Source organism: Ranitomeya imitator, chromosome 6 (genome assembly GCF_032444005.1).
Source record: "Ranitomeya imitator isolate aRanImi1 chromosome 6, aRanImi1.pri, whole genome shotgun sequence".
Lineage (NCBI taxonomy): Eukaryota > Metazoa > Chordata > Amphibia > Anura > Dendrobatidae > Ranitomeya > Ranitomeya imitator.
In genome coordinates this window covers 177537914-177562640 of record NC_091287.1, presented here as the reverse complement: position 1 = coordinate 177562640, position 24727 = coordinate 177537914, and the positions used below count along the sequence as shown (strand labels likewise).

Below are 24727 nucleotides of genomic sequence, written 5' to 3'. Positions count from 1 at the left end.
TTAAAGTGCCTACAGCCAGCCCAATTTTGTTATGTTAGGCCTTGGAAGCCTGTCTGCGGTCACTCCTTCCACTAGACTTCCACTGACCAGACCACTGCTGCCCGTGTACCCCTGCAACCAATTTAAAAGTGCCTACAGCCAGCCCAAGTTTGTTATGTTAGGCCTTGGAAGCCTGTCTGCGGTCACTCCTTCCACTAGACTTCCACTGACCAGACCACTGCTGCCCGTGTACCCCTGGAACCAATTTAAAAGTGCCTACAGCCAGCCCAAGTTTGTTATGTTAGGCCTTGGAAGCCTGTCTGCGGTCACTCCTTCCACTAGACTTCCACTGACCAGACCACTGCTGCCCGTGTACCCCTGGAACCAATTTAAAAGTGCCTACAGCCAGCCCAAGTTTGTTATGTTAGGCCTTCGAAGCCTGTCTGCGGTCACTCCTTCCACTAGACTTCCACAGACCAGACCACTGCTGCCCGTGTACCCCTGGAACCAATTTAAAAGTGCCTACAGCCAGCCCAAGTTTGTTATGTTAGGCCTTGGAAGCCTGTCTGCGGTCACTCCTTCCACTAGACTTCCACTGACCAGACCACTGCTGCCCGTGTACCCCTGGAACCAATTTAAAAGTGCCTACAGCCAGCCCAAGTTTGTTATGTTAGGCCTTGGAAGCCTGTCTGCGGTCACTCCTTCCACTAGACTTCCACAGACCAGACCACTGCTGCCCGTGTACCCCTGGAACCAATTTAAAAGTGCCTACAGCCAGCCCAAGTTTGTTATGTTAGGCCTTGGAAGCCTGTCTGCGGTCACTCCTTCCACTAGACTTCCACTGACCAGACCACTGCTGCCCGTGTACCCCTGGAACCAATTTAAAAGTGCCTACAGCCAGCCCAAGTTTGTTATGTTAGGCCTTCGAAGCCTGTCTGCGGTCACTCCTTCCACTAGACTTCCACAGACCAGACCACTGCTGCCCGTGTACCCCTGGAACCAATTTAAAAGTGCCTACAGCCAGCCCAAGTTTGTTATGTTAGGCCTTTGAAGCCTGTCTGCGGTCACTCCTTCCACTAGACTTCCACTGACCAGACCACTGCTGCCCGTGTACCCCTGGAACCAATTTAAAAGTGCCTACAGCCAGCCCAAGTTTGTTATGTTAGGCCTTCGAAGCCTGTCTGCGGTCACTCCTTCCACTAGACTTCCACAGACCAGACCACTGCTGCCCGTGTACCCCTGGAACCAATTTAAAAGTGCCTACAGCCAGCCCAAGTTTGTTATGTTAGGCCTTGGAAGCCTGTCTGCGGTCACTCCTTCCACTAGACTTCCACTGACCAGACCACTGCTGCCCGTGTACCCCTGGAACCAATTTAAAAGTGCCTACAGCCAGCCCAAGTTTGTTATGTTAGGCCTTCGAAGCCTGTCTGCGGTCACTCCTTCCACTAGACTTCCACAGACCAGACCACTGCTGCCCGTGTACCCCTGGAACCAATTTAAAAGTGCCTACAGCCAGCCCAAGTTTGTTATGTTAGGCCTTGGAAGCCTGTCTGCGGTCACTCCTTCCACTAGACTTCCACTGACCAGACCACTGCTGCCCGTGTACCCCTGGAACCAATTTAAAAGTGCCTACAGCCAGCCCAAGTTTGTTATGTTAGGCCTTCGAAGCCTGTCTGCGGTCACTCCTTCCACTAGACTTCCACAGACCAGACCACTGCTGCCCGTGTACCCCTGGAACCAATTTAAAAGTGCCTACAGCCAGCCCAAGTTTGTTATGTTAGGCCTTGGAAGCCTGTCTGCGGTCACTCCTTCCACTAGACTTCCACTGACCAGACCACTGCTGCCCGTGTACCCCTGGAACCAATTTAAAAGTGCCTACAGCCAGCCCAAGTTTGTTATGTTAGGCCTTCGAAGCCTGTCTGCGGTCACTCCTTCCACTAGACTTCCACTGACCATACACTGCTGCCCATGTACCCCTGGAACAAATTTAAAAGTGCCTACAGCCAGCCCAAGTTTGTTATGTCAGGCCTTCGAAGCCTGTCTGCGCCCCGTTCTTTCAACTACAACTACACTGACCAGGCCACTGATGGCCGTGTTCCCCTGGAACCAATTTTAACTTGCCTACAGCCAGCCCAATGTTAGGCCTTTGATGCCTGTCTGCCGTCACTCCTTCCACTAGGCCTCCACTGACCTGTCTATTGCTGCCCGTGTACCCCTTGAACCAACATCATTAAATATAAAAAAAATTAATTTGATTATAAAAAATAAGATCGTGTTGAGATCTCAAATGCAGACATTTTAACAATCAAAACAAACACACAACAAATATCTGGAACTGTACTACAAAGGTCCAACAGCTACAATTTCTTTCTCCTGCAAGAAGTTAACTGAAAGTTTTTTGGAGTTGTTAACACAGATATGGCATCCACCGAGTGTTGTCCTGTCGCGTCTCCTTTAAATTATTTCCAATAAGATGTTAAACTATTAATTTAATAAAATCAATAATTAAAAAAATAATTGAGTAAGTCAAAAGCACATTGCAAATAAACATTAATTACAAATCAAGAAGCATGGCGCGTCCGAGGGTGAGTAGATACCGAATAAGAATATAATCACCCTCGGACGCGCAATGCTTATTTACAACAGCCTTCCTTCCTAAGAATCAGCCCTTCCGTGGTGTAGAGAGAGGTTGTGTTACACTCCAAGGTGTTCCCCAGGTTGCCTTTCCTGAGCTTCGATCTTCCGGCTCTCGTTTAGTAGCTGTTGGAAACTACGCTGCATTAGGCCTACTAATTGTGTATGGGTGAAACAGTGGCGCATCTGCGGTCCCTCCTTCCACTAGGCCTCCACTGACCTGTCTACTGCGGCCCGTGTACCCCTTGAACCAACCTAATAAAATATTTAAAAAATTAATTTGATTATAAAAAATAAGATCGTGTTGAGATCTCAAATGCAGACATTTTAACAATCAAAACAAACACACAACAAATATCTGGAACTGTACTACAAAGGTCCAACAGCTACAATTTCTTTCTCCTGCAAGAAGTTAACTGAAAGTTTTTTGGAGTTGTTAACACAGATATGGCATCCACCGAGTGTTGTCCTGTCGCGTCTCCTTTAAATTATTTCCAATAAGATGTTAAACTATTAATTTAATAAAATCAATAATTAAAAAAATAATTGAGTAAGTCAAAAGCACATTGCAAATAAACATTAATTACAAATCAAGAAGCATGGCGCGTCCGAGGGTGAGTAGATACCGAATAAGAATATAATCACCCTCGGACGCGCAATGCTTATTTACAACAGCCTTCCTTCCTAAGAATCAGCCCTTTCGTGGTGTAGAGAGAGGTTGTGTTACACTCCAAGGTGTTCCCCGGGTTGCCTTTCATGAGCTTCGATCTTCCGGCTCTCGTTTAGTAGTTGGTGGAAACTACGCTGCATTAGGCCTACAAATTTGGTATGGGGTGTAGAGACAGGTTGTGTTACACTCCAAGGTTTTCACCAGGTTGCCTTTCCTGAGCTTCGATCTTCATGCTCTCGTTTAGTAGGTGTCGGAAAGTAGGCTGCATTAGGCCTACAAATTGGGTATGGGGTGGAGAGAGATGGTGTGTTACACTCCAAGGTGTTCCCCAGGTTTCCTTGCCATTGCTTCGGTCTTCCGACTCTCGTTTAGTAGTTGTAGAAAAGTACACAGCATTAGGCCTACAAAATGGGTATGGGGTGGAGAGAGATGGTGTGTTACACTCCAAGGTGTTCCCCAGGTTGCCTTTCCTGAGCTTCTATGTTCAGGCTCTCATTAAATTGTGGTTAAATGGAACAACTGCATTTGGCGTACTAGTTGGTTTGGGGCCTACTATCGGTGTCTGCCACTCCTTGCTGTTCTCCTGGTTTCCTGTCCTGAAATACCATTTTCAGCCTCTCGTTAAGTAGTTGTTAATGTTAGACTGCATTTGGCCTACTAGTTGGTTTGGGGCCTACTATCGGTGTCTGCCACTCCTTGCTGTTCTCCTCCACTGAACAAAGCTGTGCCGCCTGTTTACTACGGTTGCCAATTTTGAACTGCATTTCGACTACTTACTGATTTGGCCCTACTCTCTGTGTCAGCCTCTCATTCCAGTTGTCCTCCACTGCAATGCCCCCTGGTTATTCCTGTGTTACCAATTTTGAACTGCATTTAGCCCACTTTCTTCTTTGGGCCTATATCTGTGTTTCCACTTCATCGTGCCCATTGCCCAGCCAGTGATAGATGAGTCTGCTGGTACATTGACCCATAACGCAACATTCCCCGTGCACGCTACACAACAACATTGTGACCCTGCTGAAAGTCAGGTTGCTCTTCCCGCATACCATACCACCTTACACGGGGACAAAGAGGAAGGTGCAGATGAAAGTGCAGGTTCCTTCATCAGGTGGGGGGAGGAATACTAGTTGGCGACGTCACTGGCACAGGGCCTCTCATAGTACGCAAAAGTGTTGCTGCCGGTGGGAGGCGCCCCCGCCGTGCAAACACACCGCTGTACTTTGAGGGGCCCTGTGCCAGTGCCAATGCCAACGAGTGGGCCCCCCCTGCTTGCTCAGGTTCACAGCACTTGCAAAGTTGAAATACTTACCTCTCCCTGCTCCACTGCCGTGACGTGGTCCAGATTTCCTGGGCCCACTAATTACTTGAACCAGCCCTACCCCCCACAACTTTAGCCAAATGACCCCCAATTTCAAATGCCTTCCAATTATTATAAGGTAAATTACGCTTGACAAGCTTCATTAAGAAGAATGGATGGTTTTGACATTAAAATGGGCACTCTAGGTGTTTTCCTGGCCCCCACTCACTGCCGACTATGCTGCCCCATTGACTTGCATTGGGTTTCGTGTTTCGGTCGATCCCGACTTTACGTCATAATCGGCCGATTTCACTCGACCCGACTTTGGACATAGTCGGGTTTCGCAAAACCCGGCTCGACTCTAAAAAGGTCAAGGTCGCTCAACTCTAATGTTCACTAAATGCTAAAATTGACCTGCTAATATGATTCTCCAGGTCATTGCGATTTATTAGAAACCAAACATGTCTAGGTTCTTTTTTATTTAAGTGGTAACAAAAATCCAAAGTTTGTGAAAAAAAGATGCAATTTTTTGGCGTGCAGAGCTGACATTTCTATTGATACCATTTGAGGGTAGATATGATGTTTTGATCACCCATTATTGCATTTTATTGCAATGTTAGTGACCAAAGAAAGTTATTTGGGCGTTTTACCTTTTTTTTCTCACTACCCCATTTACTGATCGGCTTAGTTCTTTTTATCTACTGATAGATTGGGCAATTCAGAACTCGGCGATACTAAGTATGTGCATTTTTTTCTTTTCATTGTTTTATTTTGAATGGGGCAAAGGGGGGGGGTTGATTTTACACTTTTATATTTTTTAAAAACTTTTATAAATATTTTTTCAAACTTTTTTTTTACTTTTTACTGGCTTCAATAATCTCCATGGGAGATTACAACCTGCAATAATTCAATCACTGTGCTACACATAGCAAGGCTTCAGCTAATGACGTGCTTCCGAGATTGACAGCGGCATGTATCATGTTAAGGGTACATGTCAGCTGATGAAATCAAAACCAAAAGTTGCGGGCGCATTGCCTAAGTCCGCATCAAACAGGGGGAAGCCACCTATGACATACCTGTACATCATAGGTCGTAAAGGGCTTCTCTTTGAAAAAATGTATGTTTTATTTTCGAAGACATTTTATGAAAAAAAATGAAGGGCTGATTCATTAAGAGTAGCATTGCACACATCAGTATTAATAAAAATGGGGGGTAGGATAAGATGTGCCAAATTATGAAAAGGCGTATGGCACTAAGTGGGGTGTGTCAAGCCAAAAATGCTACTTCAATCAGAGACTGGAGTATAGTTTCTGGTGTAAATTATGCCACTTAAGTGGCATAACTTATTTATTTATTTATTATACGTTGCTTACATAGTGCTATCATATTCCATAGAGTTTTACAGGCAATCACTGTCCCCATTGGGGCTAACAATCTAGATTCCCAACCAGTATGTCTTTTGAGTGTGGGAGGAAACTGGAGAACCCAGAGGAAACTCACGCAAATGAGGGGAGAACATACAAACTCCTTGCAGATGTCCTTAGTGGGATTTGAACCCAGGAAACCAGCCCTGCAAAACAACTGTGCTAACCACCGAGTCCCCATGATGGTTCCTTATAAGGAAATTGGACAATGTCACCACGCCCTGTCCATTTTCCACCCACTTTGCTGGAGGTGGTTGAGACTGGCATGCAAACACTTAAAATGTTTTGCAACTCAATGCCAATATAATTTACAATGACAATATATTTTACAGTTATCCTGATTAGCTGCTTACAAGGTTATTTCCAGAATCCAAATGTATACCCTATTCATAGGGTTGCCAGAAATGGCCGAGTGCTGTACTCAGTCTTCCGTTATGCAATGAATGAAGCAGATATCAAATATGCACTCCTCCGTTCCATTCAAGTGGATTTTGTAAAGTCTGCTTTCCAGGATCCGAGCCGTTTCTGGAGTCAGACTCCAGCGATTAGTAAGGTAAATGTTTTATTTTGGGAATAACCCTTTAAATTAGACTTAGTTTTGTAATGTTTGCTGTATTTTAAGGTTTCTTCACTCACACTCAAAGGGAGTCCATGACCCACAAAATGCATTTTAAATGGTCTATACAGTGTTGTAAGGGACTACGTGACCCCATCCATCCTCCCTTCAATATGGTGCAGTTATCATGTCCTCTTTGCAGAAAAGCACCCTCAATGTATGATGTTTACCCCACCATGCTTCACGACTGGGAAGGTGTTCTTTGAGTTGTACTCATCCTTCTTCTTCCTCCAAGCATGGCGAGTGGAGTTGATATCAAAAAGTTCTATTTTGGTCTCATTTGACCACATGACCTTCTCCCATGTCTCCTCTGGATCATCCAGATTTTCATTGACAAACTTCAAACCAGCCTGGACATGTGCTGTCATGAGCATGGGACCTTGCATTCCCTGCAGGATTTTAATCCATGATGGCGTAGTGTGTTACTAACAGCAATGTTTGAGACTGTGATCCCAGTTCTCTTCAGGTCATTGACCAAATCCTCCGGTGTAGTTCTGAGCTGGTTCCTGACCTTTCTCAGAATCATCCTTAACCCACGAGGTGAGATCATGCAAGGAGCCCCAGACTGAGGAAGACTGACAGTCAACTTGTGTTTCTTCCATTTTCTAATAATTGTGTAATCGTGACAAAAGTTGTTGCCTTCTCACCAAGCTGCTGCTTATTGTCCTGTAGCCCATCCCAGCCTTGTGCAGTTCTACAATTTTGTCCCTGGTGTCCTTAGACAGCTCTTTGCTCTTGGCTATGGTGGAGAGGTTGGAGTGTGATTGACTGTGTGGACAAGTTAAATTAATACAGGTAATAAGTGCAGAGTAGGATGGCTTCTTAAAGAAAAAATAACAGGTCTTTAAAAGCCAGAATTATTGCTGGTTGGTAGGTGATCAAATAGTTATTTCATGCAATGAAATGCAATTTAATTATTTTGAAATCATACAATGTGATTTTCTGATTTTTTTTAAGATTCTGTCTCTCACAGCTTACATGTACCTATGATAAAAAGTACAGACCTCTCCACTCTTTGCACATTGGAAAACTTGAAAAATCGGCAGTGTATCAAATACTTATTTTCCCCACTGTATAAGAAACAAAATGACTGGAGCTCTTTAGTGTTTTTAGCAGAAATTGTGGCAGTATTTAAGAATATTGTTGATTGTTATGCAATTGTGTAGGAAGGAATCAATCAATACCAATTTCAACAGTGTGGCAAAACTGCATTTCAGCACGGTTTTCTATAGCGTCACTACATGTGAACTCACTCCTAGGATTGGCTACTTGCACAGTCATGGTAAGCTGAAGGGTACATGGCCAATTATTTCTAATGTCTTTTGTATGCTATTACCTCCTATGATGGTAAACAATACTAACACATTACTCATAACTTTAATCAAAGATACACATTATATCACCTGTCATCTGTAGAAAAGAAAAATGGCACTAAGATCACGTTCATTACACATTTTAAAACAGCAATTTAGGGATTTGGGAGGATGAAATAGCACTATATACTTCAAGATAAAGATTTAGAAAACTATTAAACTAAAGTAAATAAGCAGTTTACAATCAGCTTCATGTCTCTTACAAGTTGTCAGAATGTTGTCAAAGTAAATGTTGTCGTACATTAGGTGTTAGTATCAAAAGATGTTGACTGTAGCTCAGATCTAAAGGATTTGATGAAATTGAACATCAATGTATGATGAAAGAGTCTTCTTGATGTTCATAAATAGATTGAAAATACAGATATGCAGCTCTAAGTAGTTGCCAAACAACTATAACATCTGGATTTAAGGCAGATAATGCTATTTAAAGTGTCGTTGCTAAAGCACAGACTGCACCGGCATTCTCTGTCAGGACTGGCAGAATACAATTCACCTGACTTCTACATCCAATAAATAGCCTCAGCAGTCAGGGACTATAAAATGGTACATCATCAACTCCAGTCTGTTATGATTGTGTAAGAACTCACTTGGGAAAATAGGCAACAAACTAAAAACTGCAACTGACCCTGCCAGTTCCTGTACAGACAAGAAATCCCAATCCAGCAGTCCCTAAAAGGGTTCCTGCATGAGTAGATATAACCCTAACAACAAACTAGAAGATGGAAACTTGGACCTAAACTGCCTATAAGGCTGATAAACTCCTTCCTCCTTAATAACCAGTGGGCAGTGCAGAGTGTAAACTACCTACAAAAGGGAAAGTGTGCTGGATAAATCCCAGAGTGAGTACAGTAAACCACAAAATGCAAAATAAAATATAAAGTACAAACTGTTAGATTATATGCTGCCTACTTCCTAAAAAGAGACAGAAAGTAGGTGCAAAGTAAGGAACAGAAACTGCAAGGAGATGAACCCTAACTGGAATTTTACTGAATGGCTTTAACCTATAGCACAAAGGCTGAATATCCACAATAAACTATCATCAGCAGAATAACAGAACCTGAAAACTTAGAAAACTTAGAAAAAGTGTGTCTGCTGTCGCACTTCAGGCAGAGAAGCCGACAACAAAACACAGTCTATCGGTTCGAATCCAGGAGCATGACACAATCCCAGCATAGACCACCACAGTGGCCTGTGCTTGATAGGCAAAAGAATGGAATGGTGCATATAACTCTGTCATATGATAACATTGCCTTGTTTTGGCCATCCTTTTTTGTAAACCCATTTAGGAGTATCAGATCTCTCTCTTGTCGGTTAGACACCATCAGGGCCGGACTGGCCATCGGGCAGTTCTGGCAAATGCCAAAAGGGCCGGTGGCAGTAGTGGGCCGCTGCGCGCCGACTCACCCTTCCCCTCCCCCAGTGCCGCCACTGTCGCATTCAACTATACCGGCGTCATAGACGCCTGTACAGTTGAATGCATTGATGGAGGAGAGAGCGTCACCTGACGCTCCCTCTCCCATCATTCCCCGCTCTGTCTCTGACACTGCGGGTGCACCCGCACTCACTCTGTCCCAGGCAGTGCGGCGGCAGCTGCCGAGACAGGAGCAGGGAGCACCGCAGGCACGAGGGGAGGTGAGGAGTGTTTTTTTTTACTGGACTGTGGGGCCATTCTAGGGGGGAGGGGAGATGTGGGCTCTGCTGTATACTACTATGTGGGCTCTGCTGTATACTGCTATGTGGGTTGTGCTATACACTACTATGTGGGCAGTGCTGTATACTACTGTTGGCTGTGCTATACACTACTATGTGGGCTCTGCTGTATAGTACTGTGTGGGCGGTGCTATACACTACTATGTGGGCTCTGCTGTATACTGCTATGTGGGCTGTGCTATACACTACTATGTGGGCTCTGCTGTATACTACTGTGTGGGCTGTGCTATACACTAGTATGTGGTCTCTGCTGTATACTACTGTGTGGGCTGTGCTATACACTACTATGTGGGCTCTGCTGTATACTACTATGTGGGCTGTGCTATACACTACTATGTGGGCAGTGCTGCATACTACTATGTGGGCAGTGCTGTATACTACTATGTGGGCTGTGCTATATACTACTATGTGGGCAGTGCTGTATACTACTATGTGGACTGTGCTATATACTACTGTGTGGGCAGTGCTGTATACTACTATGTGGACTGTGCTATATACTACTGTGAGGGCTCTGCTGTATACTACTATGTGGGCTGTGCTATATACTACTATGTGGGCTCTGCTATATACTACTATGTGGGCAGTGCTGTATACTACTATGTGGGCAGTGCTGTATACTACTATGTGGGCAGTGCTGTATACTACTATGTGGGCTGTGCTGTATACTGCTACATGGGCTGTGCTGTATACTGCTACGTGGGCTGTTATCTGCTATGCGGGTTGTGCTATATACTATGGGGGGTATACTATATTCTATGGAGGAGGCTGTGTTATATACTATGTGGCTGCTATAATATACCCCCGCAATAGTATATATTCTATGGGGGAGGCTGTGTTATACTATGGGGGGCTGCATCATATTCAATGGGGCTACATTATATATTATGGGGAGGTGGACTGTATTATATTCTATGGGGTGGCTGCATTATACTCTGGGGTAGCTCTATTATACTCTGGGGTGGCTGCATTATACTCTGGGGTGGCTGCATTATATTCTGTAGGGTGGTGGCTGCATTATACTATATGTGGGCTGCATTATACTGCATCAAGGATTATGGGGAATACGTTATACTATATGAAGAACTATGGGGTGCATTATACTATAGGAAGTGAATTGTACTACATGGATGACTACGGCGGTGCATTATACTATATGGAGCACTATGAGGAGTGTAATGCTATATGGAGGACTATGAGGAGTGTATTATGCTATATCGAGGACTGAGCAGTGTTTTTTAACATATGGAGGACTATAGGGAGTGTATTATACTATATGGAGGAATGTGGTGCACATTATAATATATGGAGGACTATGGGGTGTATTTTACTAAACAAGTAAAATGCTGCATATTCAGATTGTTTTTGCTGGAACACAAATCATTGTTCTCAGCAGAACATTGCCGGTGTAAACTGTAGATGTGCTGCTGAGAACATGATACTGTATGGTGATCTGTTAGTGAATGTTCTGTCCCATCATTGTTCCTCAGCTGGTGGAAAGAGGCCGGGAAACAAGTGTTGAACAACTTCAGTATTGTTGATCAAACTCATTTAGTGGCCTGAACTCAGCGCTTGTAAATACAACCGAAATGCTTTTGTGTGATGTGCAATATATTCGCATTTGGGGCCCCATTTTAAACTTTGCCTAGGCGTAGGGCCCCACTTTGCCTAAAACCGGCCCTGCCTACAAGTGTACAAAGATATTATACAGTCACCATGTGACAAGTAGGCCTGTGTAACTTCAAATGCCACGGCTGAATTTTAGTCCCAGTCCGGCCCTGGACACCATCATGACTGTTTTGATCGCTGACGGAAAAAAAAAATATTAAAAATTGTGATTCCCAGTAATTGAAACGAGGTGTATATAACACAAAGTTGCCAAATTTATCATCACGCATTTATGTTTTATTATTAATTTTCATCAGAAATCGCTTAAGAAGTGTGAACTCAGTTTTGGAAATGAGTAAGGCTGGTTTCACATTTGCGGTTGTGTACGCAGCGTTTTTCCGCAATTATCCGCATGCGTCGTGTATTCCTATATTTAAAATTAGGGATGCATGTGTCTGCGATCGGTTGCGTTTTGCCGCGTTTGACGACGCATGCGTCGTTTCAACTGCAGTTTGGCGCAGTAAACGCTACCAAAGAAACGCCTAGAAATGTATACGGTTGTTAGCGGAAGGAATGCGGCAAAAAAATACATTGCTGTCTATGTGAACGCATGCGTTCGCAAGCATATGCATTTGCTTGCGTTTGTGAACGCATGCGTTGCACCACAGGAAAACATGTCTAGACACTGATTAGCTATAAAGGCACAGATGATTGGCCTCGGGGAGACCAAAACATCCAACACTGCTGAGACACCATCACGTGTTTCTCAACGCAGTGATTCCAGAACACTGCCCCCATCCCTTATGGGAAATATGCAGATGCATGTAAAGAAGCTGCGGAGACACCATCACGTGTTTCTCGACGCAAGCAGTGAATAGCCAGGCCTTTCCCCGGGAAGGAACAACCACGGGAAGGGCAGCATCCTATGAAGGAAAGCCACCTATGCCAAGCATGGTATCCATCCACAGACAGCTGTTTCGGGGTTTTTGCCCCTCATCAGTGTGGAGTAGGAATCTGGCTATTAGGAGCAGTGCCTAGTAAAAAGGCTATAAAGGCACAGATGATTGGCCTCGGGGAGACCAAAACATCCAACACCGCGGAGACACCATCACGTGTTTCTCAACGCAGTGATTCCAGAACACTGCCCCCATCCCTCATGGGAAATATGCAGATGCATGTAAAGAAGCTGCGGAGACACCATCACGTGTTTCTCGACGCAAGCAGTGAATAGCCAGGCCTTTCCCCGGGAAGGAACAACCACGGGAAGGGCAGCATCCTATAAAGGAAAGCCACCTATGCCAAGCATGGTATCCATCCACAGACAGCTGTTTCGGGGTTTTTGCCCCTCATCAGTGTGGAGTAGGAATCTGGCTATTAGGAGCAGTGCCTAGTAAAAAGGCTATAAAGGCACAGATGATTGGCCTCGGGGAGACCAAAACATCCAACACCGCGGAGACACCATCACATGTTTCTCAACGCAGTAATTCCAGAACACTGCCCCCATCCCATATGGGAAATATGCAGATGCATGTAAATAAGAAGCTGCGGAGACACCATCACGTGTTTCTCGACGCAAGCAGTGAATAGCCAGGCCTTTCCCCGGGAAGGAACAACCACGGGGAGGGCAGCATCCTATGAAGGAAAGCCACCTATGCCAAGCATGGTATCCATCCACAGACAGCTGTCTGTGGATGGATACCATGCTTGGCATAGGTGGCTTTCCTTCATAGGATGTTGCCCTTCCCGTGGTTGTTCCTTCCCGGGGAAAGGCCTGGCTATTCACTGCTTGCGTCGAGAAACACGTGATGGTGTCTCCGCAGCTTCTTTACATAGACACTGATTAGCAACCCCCCACATACAAACTGATAAAGGGAGGGAGTGGACATTTGCAGGTCACTACTCAGCAGACTGGGATCAAGAGCAGATGCAGCAGACCAGACACAGGAGGGAATCTACACTCTGAACAATGTGAGTATATCCTAGCCAATGTCTTTATTTTATTTATTTTCTATTTTCTGTCTCTATATGTCCTAATTTCTGCCATTTCTTACTTTCTGCGTGCATCTGAATGTCATCTTCTTCTGAAAAGGAGCAACGGCCTGGGCCTGCACAAGCCGAACATGTCAGTGAAGTGAGTACTCACCTCCTCAGATTGGTAAGTATTTACTGTCACAAATACACATATCATATGAGAATTTTTTTTCCTTTTTTTAGAGCACTTCTTCCACTGCGGCAGAGGCTGAGCAGGAGCAGCGGGGTCACGGTCGTGTGGCAAGGCGGCAGCGTGTACGTATACGTGGCTGACTGTTTATTGTATCCTCACCTTACTATTGGATGTTTATTTCTTTACTTTCCTCTTTCTTTCCCTTTTTCTTTTTGACTCCTTTTGTTTCTTGACTTTTAATACTTATGCTAGTTTTCTGTCTCTGTATTCTTTCTTTTCCTTATGTTAATGTATCCAACATTAATGTCTTTATTTATTCTTTAGGTTCCAGAACGAGATGAGGAACTCATTGAAAATGACCTCCTTATCTCCCTGGTCCATGAGCGAGTCCCGTTGTGGGACACTCGGGCTCCGCAGCACTCGGACAACGTGACGATCCGGCGGCTATTATTATTATTATTATTTATTTATATAGCACCATTGATTCCATGGTGCTTTACATGAGAAGGGGTTACATACAAGTTACAGATATAATTTACAGTAAAAAAACTAACAATGACAGACTGATACAGAAGGGTGAGGACACTGCCCTTGCGGGCTTACATTCTACAGGATTATGGGGATGAAGACAGTAGGTTGAGGGTTGCAGGAGCTCCGGTGTCGGTGAGGCGGTAGCTTCGGTAGTGATGAGGCGGCAGCGGGGTCAGTGCAGGCTGTAGGCTTTCCTGAAGAGATGGGTTTTCAGGTTCTGTCTGAAGGATCCGAATGTGGTTGATAGTCGGACGTGTTGGGGCAAAGAATTCCAGAGGATGGGGGATATTCGGGAGAAGTCTTGGAGGCGGTTGGATGAGGAGCGAATAAGTGTGGAGGAGAGAAGGAGGTCTTGGGAGGACCGGAGATCACGTGAGGGAAGATATCGGGAGATTAGTTCAGAGATATATGGAGGAGACAGGTTGTGGATAGCTTTGTAGGTCCGTATTAGTCATTTGAACTGGATACGCTGAGGGAATGGGAGCCAGTGAAGAGATTTGCAGAGGGAGAAAGCAGAGGAGTAGCGAGGAGAGAGATGAATTAATCGGGCAGCAGAGTTAAGAATGGACTGGAGAGGTGCAAGGGTGTTAGCAGGGAGGCCGCAGAAAAGGATGTTGCAGTAGTTATGGCTAAGGAATGAGGTGGCCAAAGCGATGTGGGATGGCTGGGACAACGCCCCAACTCGGGTTCGAAATGCATTTTGTAAGTACTGCAATGCAATGTGATGCAGCAGTAACCTTGGCCGTGATCACACAACTATGTGTGATGAGAGAAACTCTCAGGAGTTTCTCTCATCCCACACAGTTGTGTGATCATGGCCAAAAGTCCATTGTCTAATCATTCTTTTTTGTTTTTTCAACAGTGCTCAAAGTCAAAACACGTTGGCGTTCGATGAAGGATCGCTTCAACAAGGACCTTCGTCAAGAGAGCCGGGTTCCTAGTGGTTCTGGAGCAAGGATCCGAAAATATAAATATCACCGCATTCTGGCATTTTTGAGATTGGTCCTTGCCCAGAGAACGTAAGTATTTTTTGGTGTATTAGGTTGTATTGCCTTAATCCGTATGTTTCTATTCCACAGGAGTTGGCGCTTAACTTTTGTAAATGTTTGATAGTAATGTGTGTTTTCTTCTTTTTTCACAGCACATGGAGAAGCACTCTTGACCCTGGTTCTGGAGCGGTCCTTCATCAAACAGCCACGGACTCGTCCCAGCCTTCCAGCAGCGCTGCAGCAAGTGGGCCTGCCACACAGACTGGAGACCAGGAAGCTGGTCCATCAGGTGTTCCCCTGTCTAAGTCCTCTGCCTCTTTTTTTGGGGCTCTTCCCGGCAGCGGCAGAGGGCCTCGGACATGCCCGAGTTTTTGCACTTGAGCTCGGTCTTTCATGATGGACTCAAGGCGATGGGTGACCGACTGGATACTGCCATTAGCCATATGAATACACGTATACACTTGATCAAGTGAAAGCCGACCTCCACAATCCAGCACATCATTTTTGTAATCAAATTGAACAGGGCATGTCAGAACACCTTACTCCTAAACTCCAGCTTAGTGTCATGCAGGCCTGCAATGCTGCATACGAGCAGGCTATGCAGCAGAGTCGGTATTTTCAGCAGACAGTGGCGGCATATCCACCTGTGCCAACACTGTCACGTTTGACCTCAATGCCGAGCTCTGCTGCATACCACTGCATGGCCACCTCCATTCCAAGCACTGCCGGACACCACTACAGCATCACCACCATGCCGAGTGCTGTTGGACAGCCCACCACCACCACCATGACAACTGCTGCTCCTGCTTGGACCTCCTCCACTGCCACCACCATGCAGCAGCAGCAACAGCAGCAACCGGACCCTGGCATGGCCTTCCCCACCACCACCATGCAGCAGCAGCCGCAGCCGGAACCTGGCATGGCCTTCCCCACCACAACCATGCAGCAGCAGCGGCACACTGACCCTGGCATGGCCTTCCCCACCACAACCATGCAGCGGCACACAGACCCTGACAGGTCGGCTACCACGGCCAGGCTGCTAGAAATGAGTCCAATGAGGCTCTCCATACCGCAGCACCGATCCCAAAAAGAGAAAGGAAAGAAGAAACATAGGACTATCGCTATCCCTCACCTCCCAATGTGTTTGTAATGTCTGGATTGTCTCACCCTTCCAGTTTGACTCTGCCCTCTCATGCGTCAAGCCCCATCCCCGAACTTCCAGACCCCAGTAATTTAATTGCCCCTTCTCCTGCCACCCTGCGTCGTCCACAGTTAGTCAAGCTTCACAGCTACATACCCCCCATTTCCGGCACTCTACCCCAAGCAGGCGCAGTTAATTTTTTTTGTGTAAATATAAATAATAATGTTTTTTGCCCCCAATAATGTTTGGTTAATTGTGTATTTTGCTGCCGGCAACACACACTGTGCACCGAATAAAACACTGGCCGCACACTTTATTTTTTTGCCACCTCATAGCTCCAGTAGTTAGTAAGTACAACACTGCAGCTTTGTGTGTGTTTGGTATAGAGATATGAGGTGGCCCAAAAAAATAATACTTGTATTTTCTTCATAATCTCTTCCTTCTGCTTACTCTGTGACTTTGTTTTGCAGACTGAAGAGAAAATGGTGGTAATACAAAGCAGAACCATACTCAACAGGTCATGTGTCCAAAAACACATTAGTTATGCCACCTGACCTGGTGAGTAGAGAACTGCCTTGTATAACCTCCATTTTCTGTTCTGTGTATGTAATCTATTTCACACAAAGTGAAGGGACGGTGGAGGTCATACAAGGCATATCTATACTCACCTGGACATGTGTCAGAAATAGTGAATTCATGAGGCTGTTATTTGTGCATCATGAATTCATTATTTCTGACACCTGACTTGATGAGTATTGATCTGTTTTGTAAACAGCCATCATCTCTTCAGTCTGCGTCCAATAGATACTGCAGAACAGAATCAGGACGCAATGACGTCAACAACCTTACCACTAACAACCTAAGTGGTTTGTAGAGGAAATACATAGGCGACATGGTCAAGATAACAAAACACGTAGTTTATTAACAACAAATAATAGTAACATTTAAAACATAACTGGTACAGACCCAAACCCAACAGGACATTTTACACAATATTGTCCTGCCATGCCACACGTCCAATATCAGAATAAAAAAAGGCAGCAAATTGGTCCCGCATGTGGCCAAATTCAACAGTTGACCGCAGCGGATGATGCTGGTAATCTGGCAATGGATTTGCAACTGGTTCATCCAGTTCAATGTTGGGTCGCTTTTTAGCCATAATGTAGTTGTGGAGAACCACACAGGCTTTGACCACCTCATCGACTGTCTCCATTTTTAGATTAATGGCTGTTGCAAGAATGCGCCATTTTGAGACTAGAATCCCAAAGGTACACTCTACTGTTCTTCGGGCCCTGGTCAGTCTGTAGTTAAAGATCCTTTTAGTGTGGTTCAAGTCCCGACTGGAATATGGCTTCAGTAGGTTTTCACACATCTGAAAGGCCTCATCCCCAACCATAACAAATGGCATTGGTGGGCCTTGAGTGTTGGGGAGAGGTTGTGGCCGTGGAAAATTAAAATTTTTGCCGTACATACGTCGGCCCATCTCCGAGTTTTTGAAAGTCTGGGAATCGTTGCCACGGCCAAAAGCTCCAATGTCAAAGGCGATGAAGCGACAGTCCGCATCTGCTATTGCCATGAGCACAACAGAAAAATATTTTTTTTTAGTTGAAGTACTCCGATCCAGTTCTGGCGGGTTTGATACTGTGTATGTGCTTTCCATAAACTGCACCAAAACAGTTGGGGAAATCACACACACTCTAGAATTTCTCTGCAATTACCATCCACATGTCCTCGGTGGGTAGGAGTATAAATTCATCCCGGAGAACGTTCCACAAAGCCCAGCAGGTGTTCTCAATTATTCCAGACAGGGTGGAAATTCCAAGCCGGTACTGGAAGAGCAGGGATGATAAGTTCTCTCCGGTTGCCAGAAATCTGTAATAAAACAAATCAAAAAAAAATTACAATCAATTCTATTTATCGAGTTGTTCAGCTAAAGACATAATGGAAAATACAAAGAATAAATGTCAGACCAACAATAAATATGACTGGCATTTGTTTAGAATTATTACGTACCTTAATGTAACCAGCAGACGTTCCTCTGCAGGAATCGCTCTACGGAGCTGGGTGTACTGTCTCCGGATGGCTCCTTGGACATGACCAAGCAAATCCCGAAAAGAGTCTTGCGACATCCGGGTGTATTGCGAGAATTTGTCCGGGTTGGCATTAAGCTCGCCATATAGCATGTGATGGGCTCCACGGCTCTCCCGGAGTTCGATAATGGGGTGTCGCCAAAAACGCCGACGCCGTGTCCTTCTCGATTTCTTTGTTGCTCCCAAGCAAACGCACAGGCAAGAAACAGCTTGATGCTTAAATCCAGGTTGAAATAAAAGCTCTCCATGCTAATATTGTAAGATTGCTCTTACTGAGTGTATTGGGGGACACTCGCTTGGCGCGGGATTTAAGCACACGGGCACGGTTTTTCCAAACAAAACAGTCCACATCGTTTATTATGGCATCATAAACCACAGAAATATACACAGCAAGCACACAGTCTCTACATCACAGTACACGGCTTTGAAACACGGTTACTAAACACACCGAACCTCTATGTTCAGTTATCGTGGGTGACCGGACGCCATACAGTTCACTAATGTCCATGGAGCACAACAGGCACCAACATACGACATTTTGGTTGCAGCAACTAAACACGCTGGTCCTCCTTTGACCAGTTGCCGTGGGTTACCACACAGTTCATAGAAACAATAAGGACCAACAGTCTATGGAGGTACCTTACGGGAGCTCCTGCTCCACCTGCTGACTCCTCGTCAGTACACTCTTCTGGGAAAACAGTCCATGGGGATCACCAACTTGCCTGGGCGGCACATATTAGTTAGTCCAGACCCACCGAAGGTCGGTAGCTTCCCCAACACAGATTATCCAGGTCCACAATTTCACTAAGTGCAGCTGAGGGATCCGGTCCTACTCCCAGGACCTCCCAACACCAGCATGTGCTTTTCAGGAAGCCTACTCCCAGGTCTTCCAACACATGAACCACACAGGAACATGCACAGGACCACGTGACCCACACCCTGGTCACATTATCACTAACCACTCCCCTGGGTGGGAGTGTTGGTGTGTGTGGCTAGTTTGTCCCGCCCATCTCACATAACTAGCCCAGCCAGCCTCCAATGACTATTACACAATATGCAACATACTTGTGGGACTATAGGTCTCAGAACACTACATCACTTCAGGATGGCAGCGCAGAGTCTTCTCCTCTGTGACACACATATCGTCCATTCATCACAATGCTAGACTTTGTCTTATGACCACAGCCATGCATGCAACTGCCATGCACTCTCATGGCCTCAATACACCTCTGTGCGCATGCTGGGGAGATCATGCAGCGCCCCCTATCTGTTACAGGGATCACTGCATCACAATATAGATATCCCATAATACACGCCCTCTGTAGTCCCATTGGCGGTGTCTGGTTATCTAGATTTTTCTCCTGTAACATTTTCCACCATGCGCACAAAAAACGCAAATGCATGCAAAACACATGCAAAAGCATGAAAACGCCACGGTTTTTTAAACCGCATGCGTTACCGTATGCGTCTAAAAAATGCTGCGTTTGTACGCATTTCCATGCAGTTTTTCTTTCATTTGCGGTTGCGGATTAAACGCTGTGGATTCTAACGCAAATGTGAAACTAGCCTTATAGAAATGTAGCACAGAAACATTTACACTTGCTTAAATTGTCTCCTTAACTAACCTCGGGAATCTTTGGAGGTGGCTTTCGGACTTTTACTTCTGTAACTTTCTCCTTCAGAAATATAGATTCTACGTCTAAAATTCCAATGAGGGTATTTGGCCTTAATGTCAAGGGTTGCTGTGATACACCGGAGCGCACCTCAAGAGTGTGCTGAACGGGATTCAAATGATGTTGACTGCACAGATCCACCAAGAAGTCCATCACTGCTTTACTAGAAAAAAAGAAAGAATGGATTTATCTATTTACCAAATAAAATATAAGTATTTAATTACTTCAAGAATAAGGATGTGTTTAAATCTAATTCAGTTCCCACATGTTTACCTTTTTATTGAATTACAGAACTGTTGACTAAACAACTTTTGACATTAAAAAAGAAGCAGAAACCCTCAGGAAAAGAGAATGGCTCTAGAGTGAATAAATCCTTAATCTAAAAAAAGATAAGTGGATCTGTCAGCAAGTTTAAAGGGAATCTGTCACCCCCTGGGACACTTTTCAGCTATTACTATGGGCATACAGGTAACAGAAATGTTAATCTAGTCTTACCTGTATGCCTCAGAGTTGCTGTCTAGAAGTAGAGAAATAGACTTTTAATTCATTATGCTAATGATTTCTTTAAGGCTCCGGGGCGTGCGTTGCCTGGAAGATATCCCTGCCTCCTCTCTTCATTATACTATCACCCTCCTCCCATGCACGTCACACTGACCTGTGACGTGCAGCTGTGGTGCATGAATCCCGCACCGGGATCCTGCGCATGCGCTCTGTACTCGCTCGCTATCCTGTACCTCTTCCTTCTTTCTATGGTCCGTGTATTCAGGCGCACAGGATCGCTGAATACACTCACCAAAGAGAGAAGAAAATGGTACAGATTGTTGTGCAGGTGCCGGGCGTATGTGTGGGATTCCGGAACCACAGCTGCACGTCACATACACTATTACTTATATGCCCATAGTAGCAGCTGAAAAGTGTCCCATGGGGTGACAGATTCCCTTTAAACTGCCCTCTCAGGCACTCCGATTGCAACGGTTTGTTTGTTTTTTTTCTACAGAAATATTACTGTTCTAGAAATTTTCAAAAGTTGTCAGGTTCAGTTATGAAATGAGCCATTTCACAATGATTTTGACCTCCTGAATTCAAACAATGACAATAACGATATTTAGTCGGCTTTGGTTTCTATGCAGTCAAAGTTTTCCTTTTGCTGCTACATATAATTAATGCATAAAAGCTTCAGTAGTTTGAAACATTTATTATTTTTGCAAATATAAAGAAGCAGAACATTTTTTATACCAATTTCCTGATATGTTTTAGAGGCAACTTAGCAACATTTTAAATACGGTAACTAAAACACGCATTATTGCAAATTATAAACAGTTGCAGAAATTGCACTACTATAAAATTTGGCCCTCATTCAGCGACAACTCTTTTTTGCTTGTCTCTTGTACTCCTGCATAGGATCATCTATTACAATTGTCCAACAGTAATTTGCAAGCATTGATAGATTCCATTTTCATTGATATATTTTCTTGATAGCCACAATATCTTGGTGAAATCTTCCATCGTGCTCGTCACTTACTGCTCTGCAGTTTGGTGGTAAAAAGTCTAGATGCGAATGTAAGAAATTAAACTTTAAGAACATAGTGCAGCTAAGATCCTATTATGTTTTGACAAGATTTCCCACCAATTCTTCAAATTTATATGCTCTTGAGTTTCCCAAAAAATGACTTACCACTAATAATTTGAATACTACCCATGCAGGCTTTTCTTTGCCCTGCAACAATAGAAGAGAGTCCTCATCTTGAAAAGATTATAAATTTGAAGTGCATGGTTATTATATAGCGAGGATGCTAATGTGGAGGCCATTATACAGCATTGGAGCTAATGCAGTGGACAGTTAATAGTTTGGGGCTAATGCGGGGGCATTTATACAGTTTGGTGAATATTGTGAGGGGAAATTATACAGTTTGGGTGCTAATGTGGAGGTCATTACAGTGCCTTGCAAAAGTATTTGGCCCCCTGGAACTTTTCAACCTTTTCCCACATATCATGCCTCAAACATAAAGATACCAAATGTAAAATTTTGGCAAAGAATCAACAAGTGGAACACAATTGTGAAGTTGAACAAAATTTATTGGTTATTTAAAATTTTTGTGGAAATTCAAAAACTGAAAAGTGGGGCGTGCAATATTCTTTGGCCCCTTTAACTTAATACTTTGTTGCGCCACCTTTTGCTGCGATTACAGCTGCGAGTCACTTGGGGCATGTCTCTATCAGTTTTGTACATCGAGAGACTGAATTTCTTGCCCATTCTTCCTTGGCAATCACCTCGAGCTCAGTGAGGTTTGATGGAGATCGTTTGTGAACAGCAGTTTTCAGCTCTTTCCATATATTCTCGATTGGATTGAGGTCTGGACTTTGACTTGGCCATTCTAACACCTGGATACGTTTATTTGTGAAACATTCCATTGTTAATTTTGCTTTATGTTTGGGATCATTGTCGTGTTGGAAGACAAATCTCCGTCCCAGTCTCAGGTCTTTTGCAGACTCCAACAGGTTTCTTCAAGAATTGTCTTGTATTTGGCTCCATCCATCTTCCCATCAATTTTAACCATCTTCTCTGTCCCTGCTGAAGAAAAGCAGGACCAAACCACGATGCTGCCACCACCATGTTTTACAGTGGGGATGGTGTGTTCAGGCTGATGAGCTGTGTTGCCTTTACGCCAAACATATCGTTTGGCATTGTTGCAAAAAATGTTCGATTTTGGTTTCATCTGACCAGAGAACCTTCTTCCACATGTTTGGTGTGTCTCCCAGGTGGCTTGTTTCAAACTTTAAACAACACTCTTTAGGGATATCTTTGAGAAATGGCTTTCTTCTTGCCACTCTTCCATAAAGGCCAGATTTGTGCAGTGTATGACTGATTGTTGTTCTATGGACAGACTGTCTCACCTAAGCTGTAGATCTCTGCAGGTCATCCAGAGAGATCATGGGCCTCTTGGCTGCATCTCTGATCAGTCTTCTCCTTCTTTGAGATGAAAGTTTAGAGGGACGGACGGGTCTTGGTAGATTTTTTGGGCAGCACGGTGGCGCAGTGGTTAGCACAGCAGCCTTGCAGCGCTGGGGTCCTGGGTTCTAATCCCACCCAGGACAACATCTGCAAAGGGTTTGTATGTTCTCTCCGTGTTTGCGTGGGTTTCCTCCGGGTACTCCGGTTTCCTCCCACATTCCAAAGACATACTGATAGGGATTCTAGATTGTGAGCCCCATCGGGGACAGTGATGATAATGTGTGCAAAACTGTAAAGCGCTGCGGAATATGTTAGCGCTATATAAAAATAAAGATTATTAAAGATTATTATTATTTGCAGTGGTATGATACTCCTTCAATTTCAATATGATCGCTTGCACAGTGCTCCTTGGGATGTTTAACGTTTTGGAAATCAATTTGTATCCAAATCCAGCTTTAAACATCTCCATAACAGTATCATGGCCCTGCCTGTTGTGTTCCTTTATCTTCATGATCCTCTCTGTGCTTCAAACAGAACCCTGAGACTATCACAGAGCAGGTGCATTTATACGGAGACTTGATTACACACAAGTGGATTATATTTATCATCATTAGGCATTTAGGAAAACATTGGATCATTCAGTGATTCACAATGAACTTCTGGAGTGAGTTTGCTGCACTGAAAGTAAAGGGGCTGAATAATATTGCACCTCCCACTTTTCACTTTTTGAATTTCCACAAAAATTTTAAATGACCAATAAATTTCGTTCAACTTCACAATTGTGTTTCACTTGCTGATTCTTCACCAAAAATGTACATGTTTGAAGCATGATATGTGGGAAAAGGTTGAAAAGTTCCAGGGGGCCGAATACTTTCGCAAGGCACTGTATACAGTTTGGAAGCTAATGTGGTGGCCATTATACAGTGTGGGAGCTAATGCAGTGGACATTATACAGTTTGGGCGATAATGTGGGGGCAACTATAGTTAGTGAAATAATGTGAGGGCAGTTATACAGTTTGGGGCTAATGTGGGGGCAATTGTACAGTATGGGGGCTAATGCGATGGTCATTATACAGTTTGGGGACTAATGTGGGTGGCTATTATACAGCGTGGATGCTAATGCAGAGGGAGCTAATGTGGTGGCCATTATACAGTGTGGGAGCTAATGTGGGGCCATTGTACAGTTTGGGGGCTAATGTGTCGGCAATTGTACAGTTTGGGAGCTAATGCGGTGGTCATTATACAGTTTGGGGACTAATTTGGGTGGCTATTATACAGCGTGGATGCTAATGCGGAGGTCAATATACAGTTTGGGAGCTAATGTGGTGGCCATTATACAGTGTGGGAGCTAATGCAGTGGACATTATACAGTTTGGGGACTAATGCAAGAGCTATTATACAGGCTGGGAGCTAATGCAGTGGCCATTATACAGTTTGGGGCTAATGCGAGGGCAATTATACAGTTAGGGGAATAATGTGAGGGCAATTATACAGTGTGGGAGCTAATGTGGGGGCAACTACAAAGTGTGGGAGCTAATGTGGGGCCATTGTACAGTTTGGGGGCTAATGTGTCTGCCATTGTACAGTTTGGGGGCTATTGAGATGATCGTTATACAGTTTGGTGGCTAATGCGGGGGCCATTATACAGTATGGATGCTAACCTGGAGGCCATTATACGGATGGGAGCTAATGCGATGGCCATTAAACAGTTTGGGGTCTAATGCGATGGCCATTATGCAGTTTGGGGGATAATTTGGGGGTCATTATACAGTTTGCGGGATAATGTGGGGGCAATTATACAATTTGGAGGCTAATAAGGGGGCCATTACACCGTTTGGGGTCCTACAATGGGGGTAATCACAAACAGTGTGGGGATCC

General features: G+C 44.5%; 1 protein-coding gene across 4 annotated transcripts in view; it reads right to left on the bottom strand.

Moving 5' to 3' along the window:
• The window catches only part of COBL (cordon-bleu WH2 repeat protein), a 641622-nt gene that overhangs the window by 411109 nt on the left and 205786 nt on the right, over positions 1 to 24727 (bottom strand). For all 4 annotated transcript variants that reach the window (XM_069730332.1, XM_069730335.1, XM_069730331.1 and 1 more), the window contains one exon: positions 19849 to 20059. In XM_069730332.1, coding sequence (XP_069586433.1) covers positions 19849 to 20059 — 211 coding nt within the window. The remainder of the gene's footprint in view (positions 1 to 19848; positions 20060 to 24727) is intronic.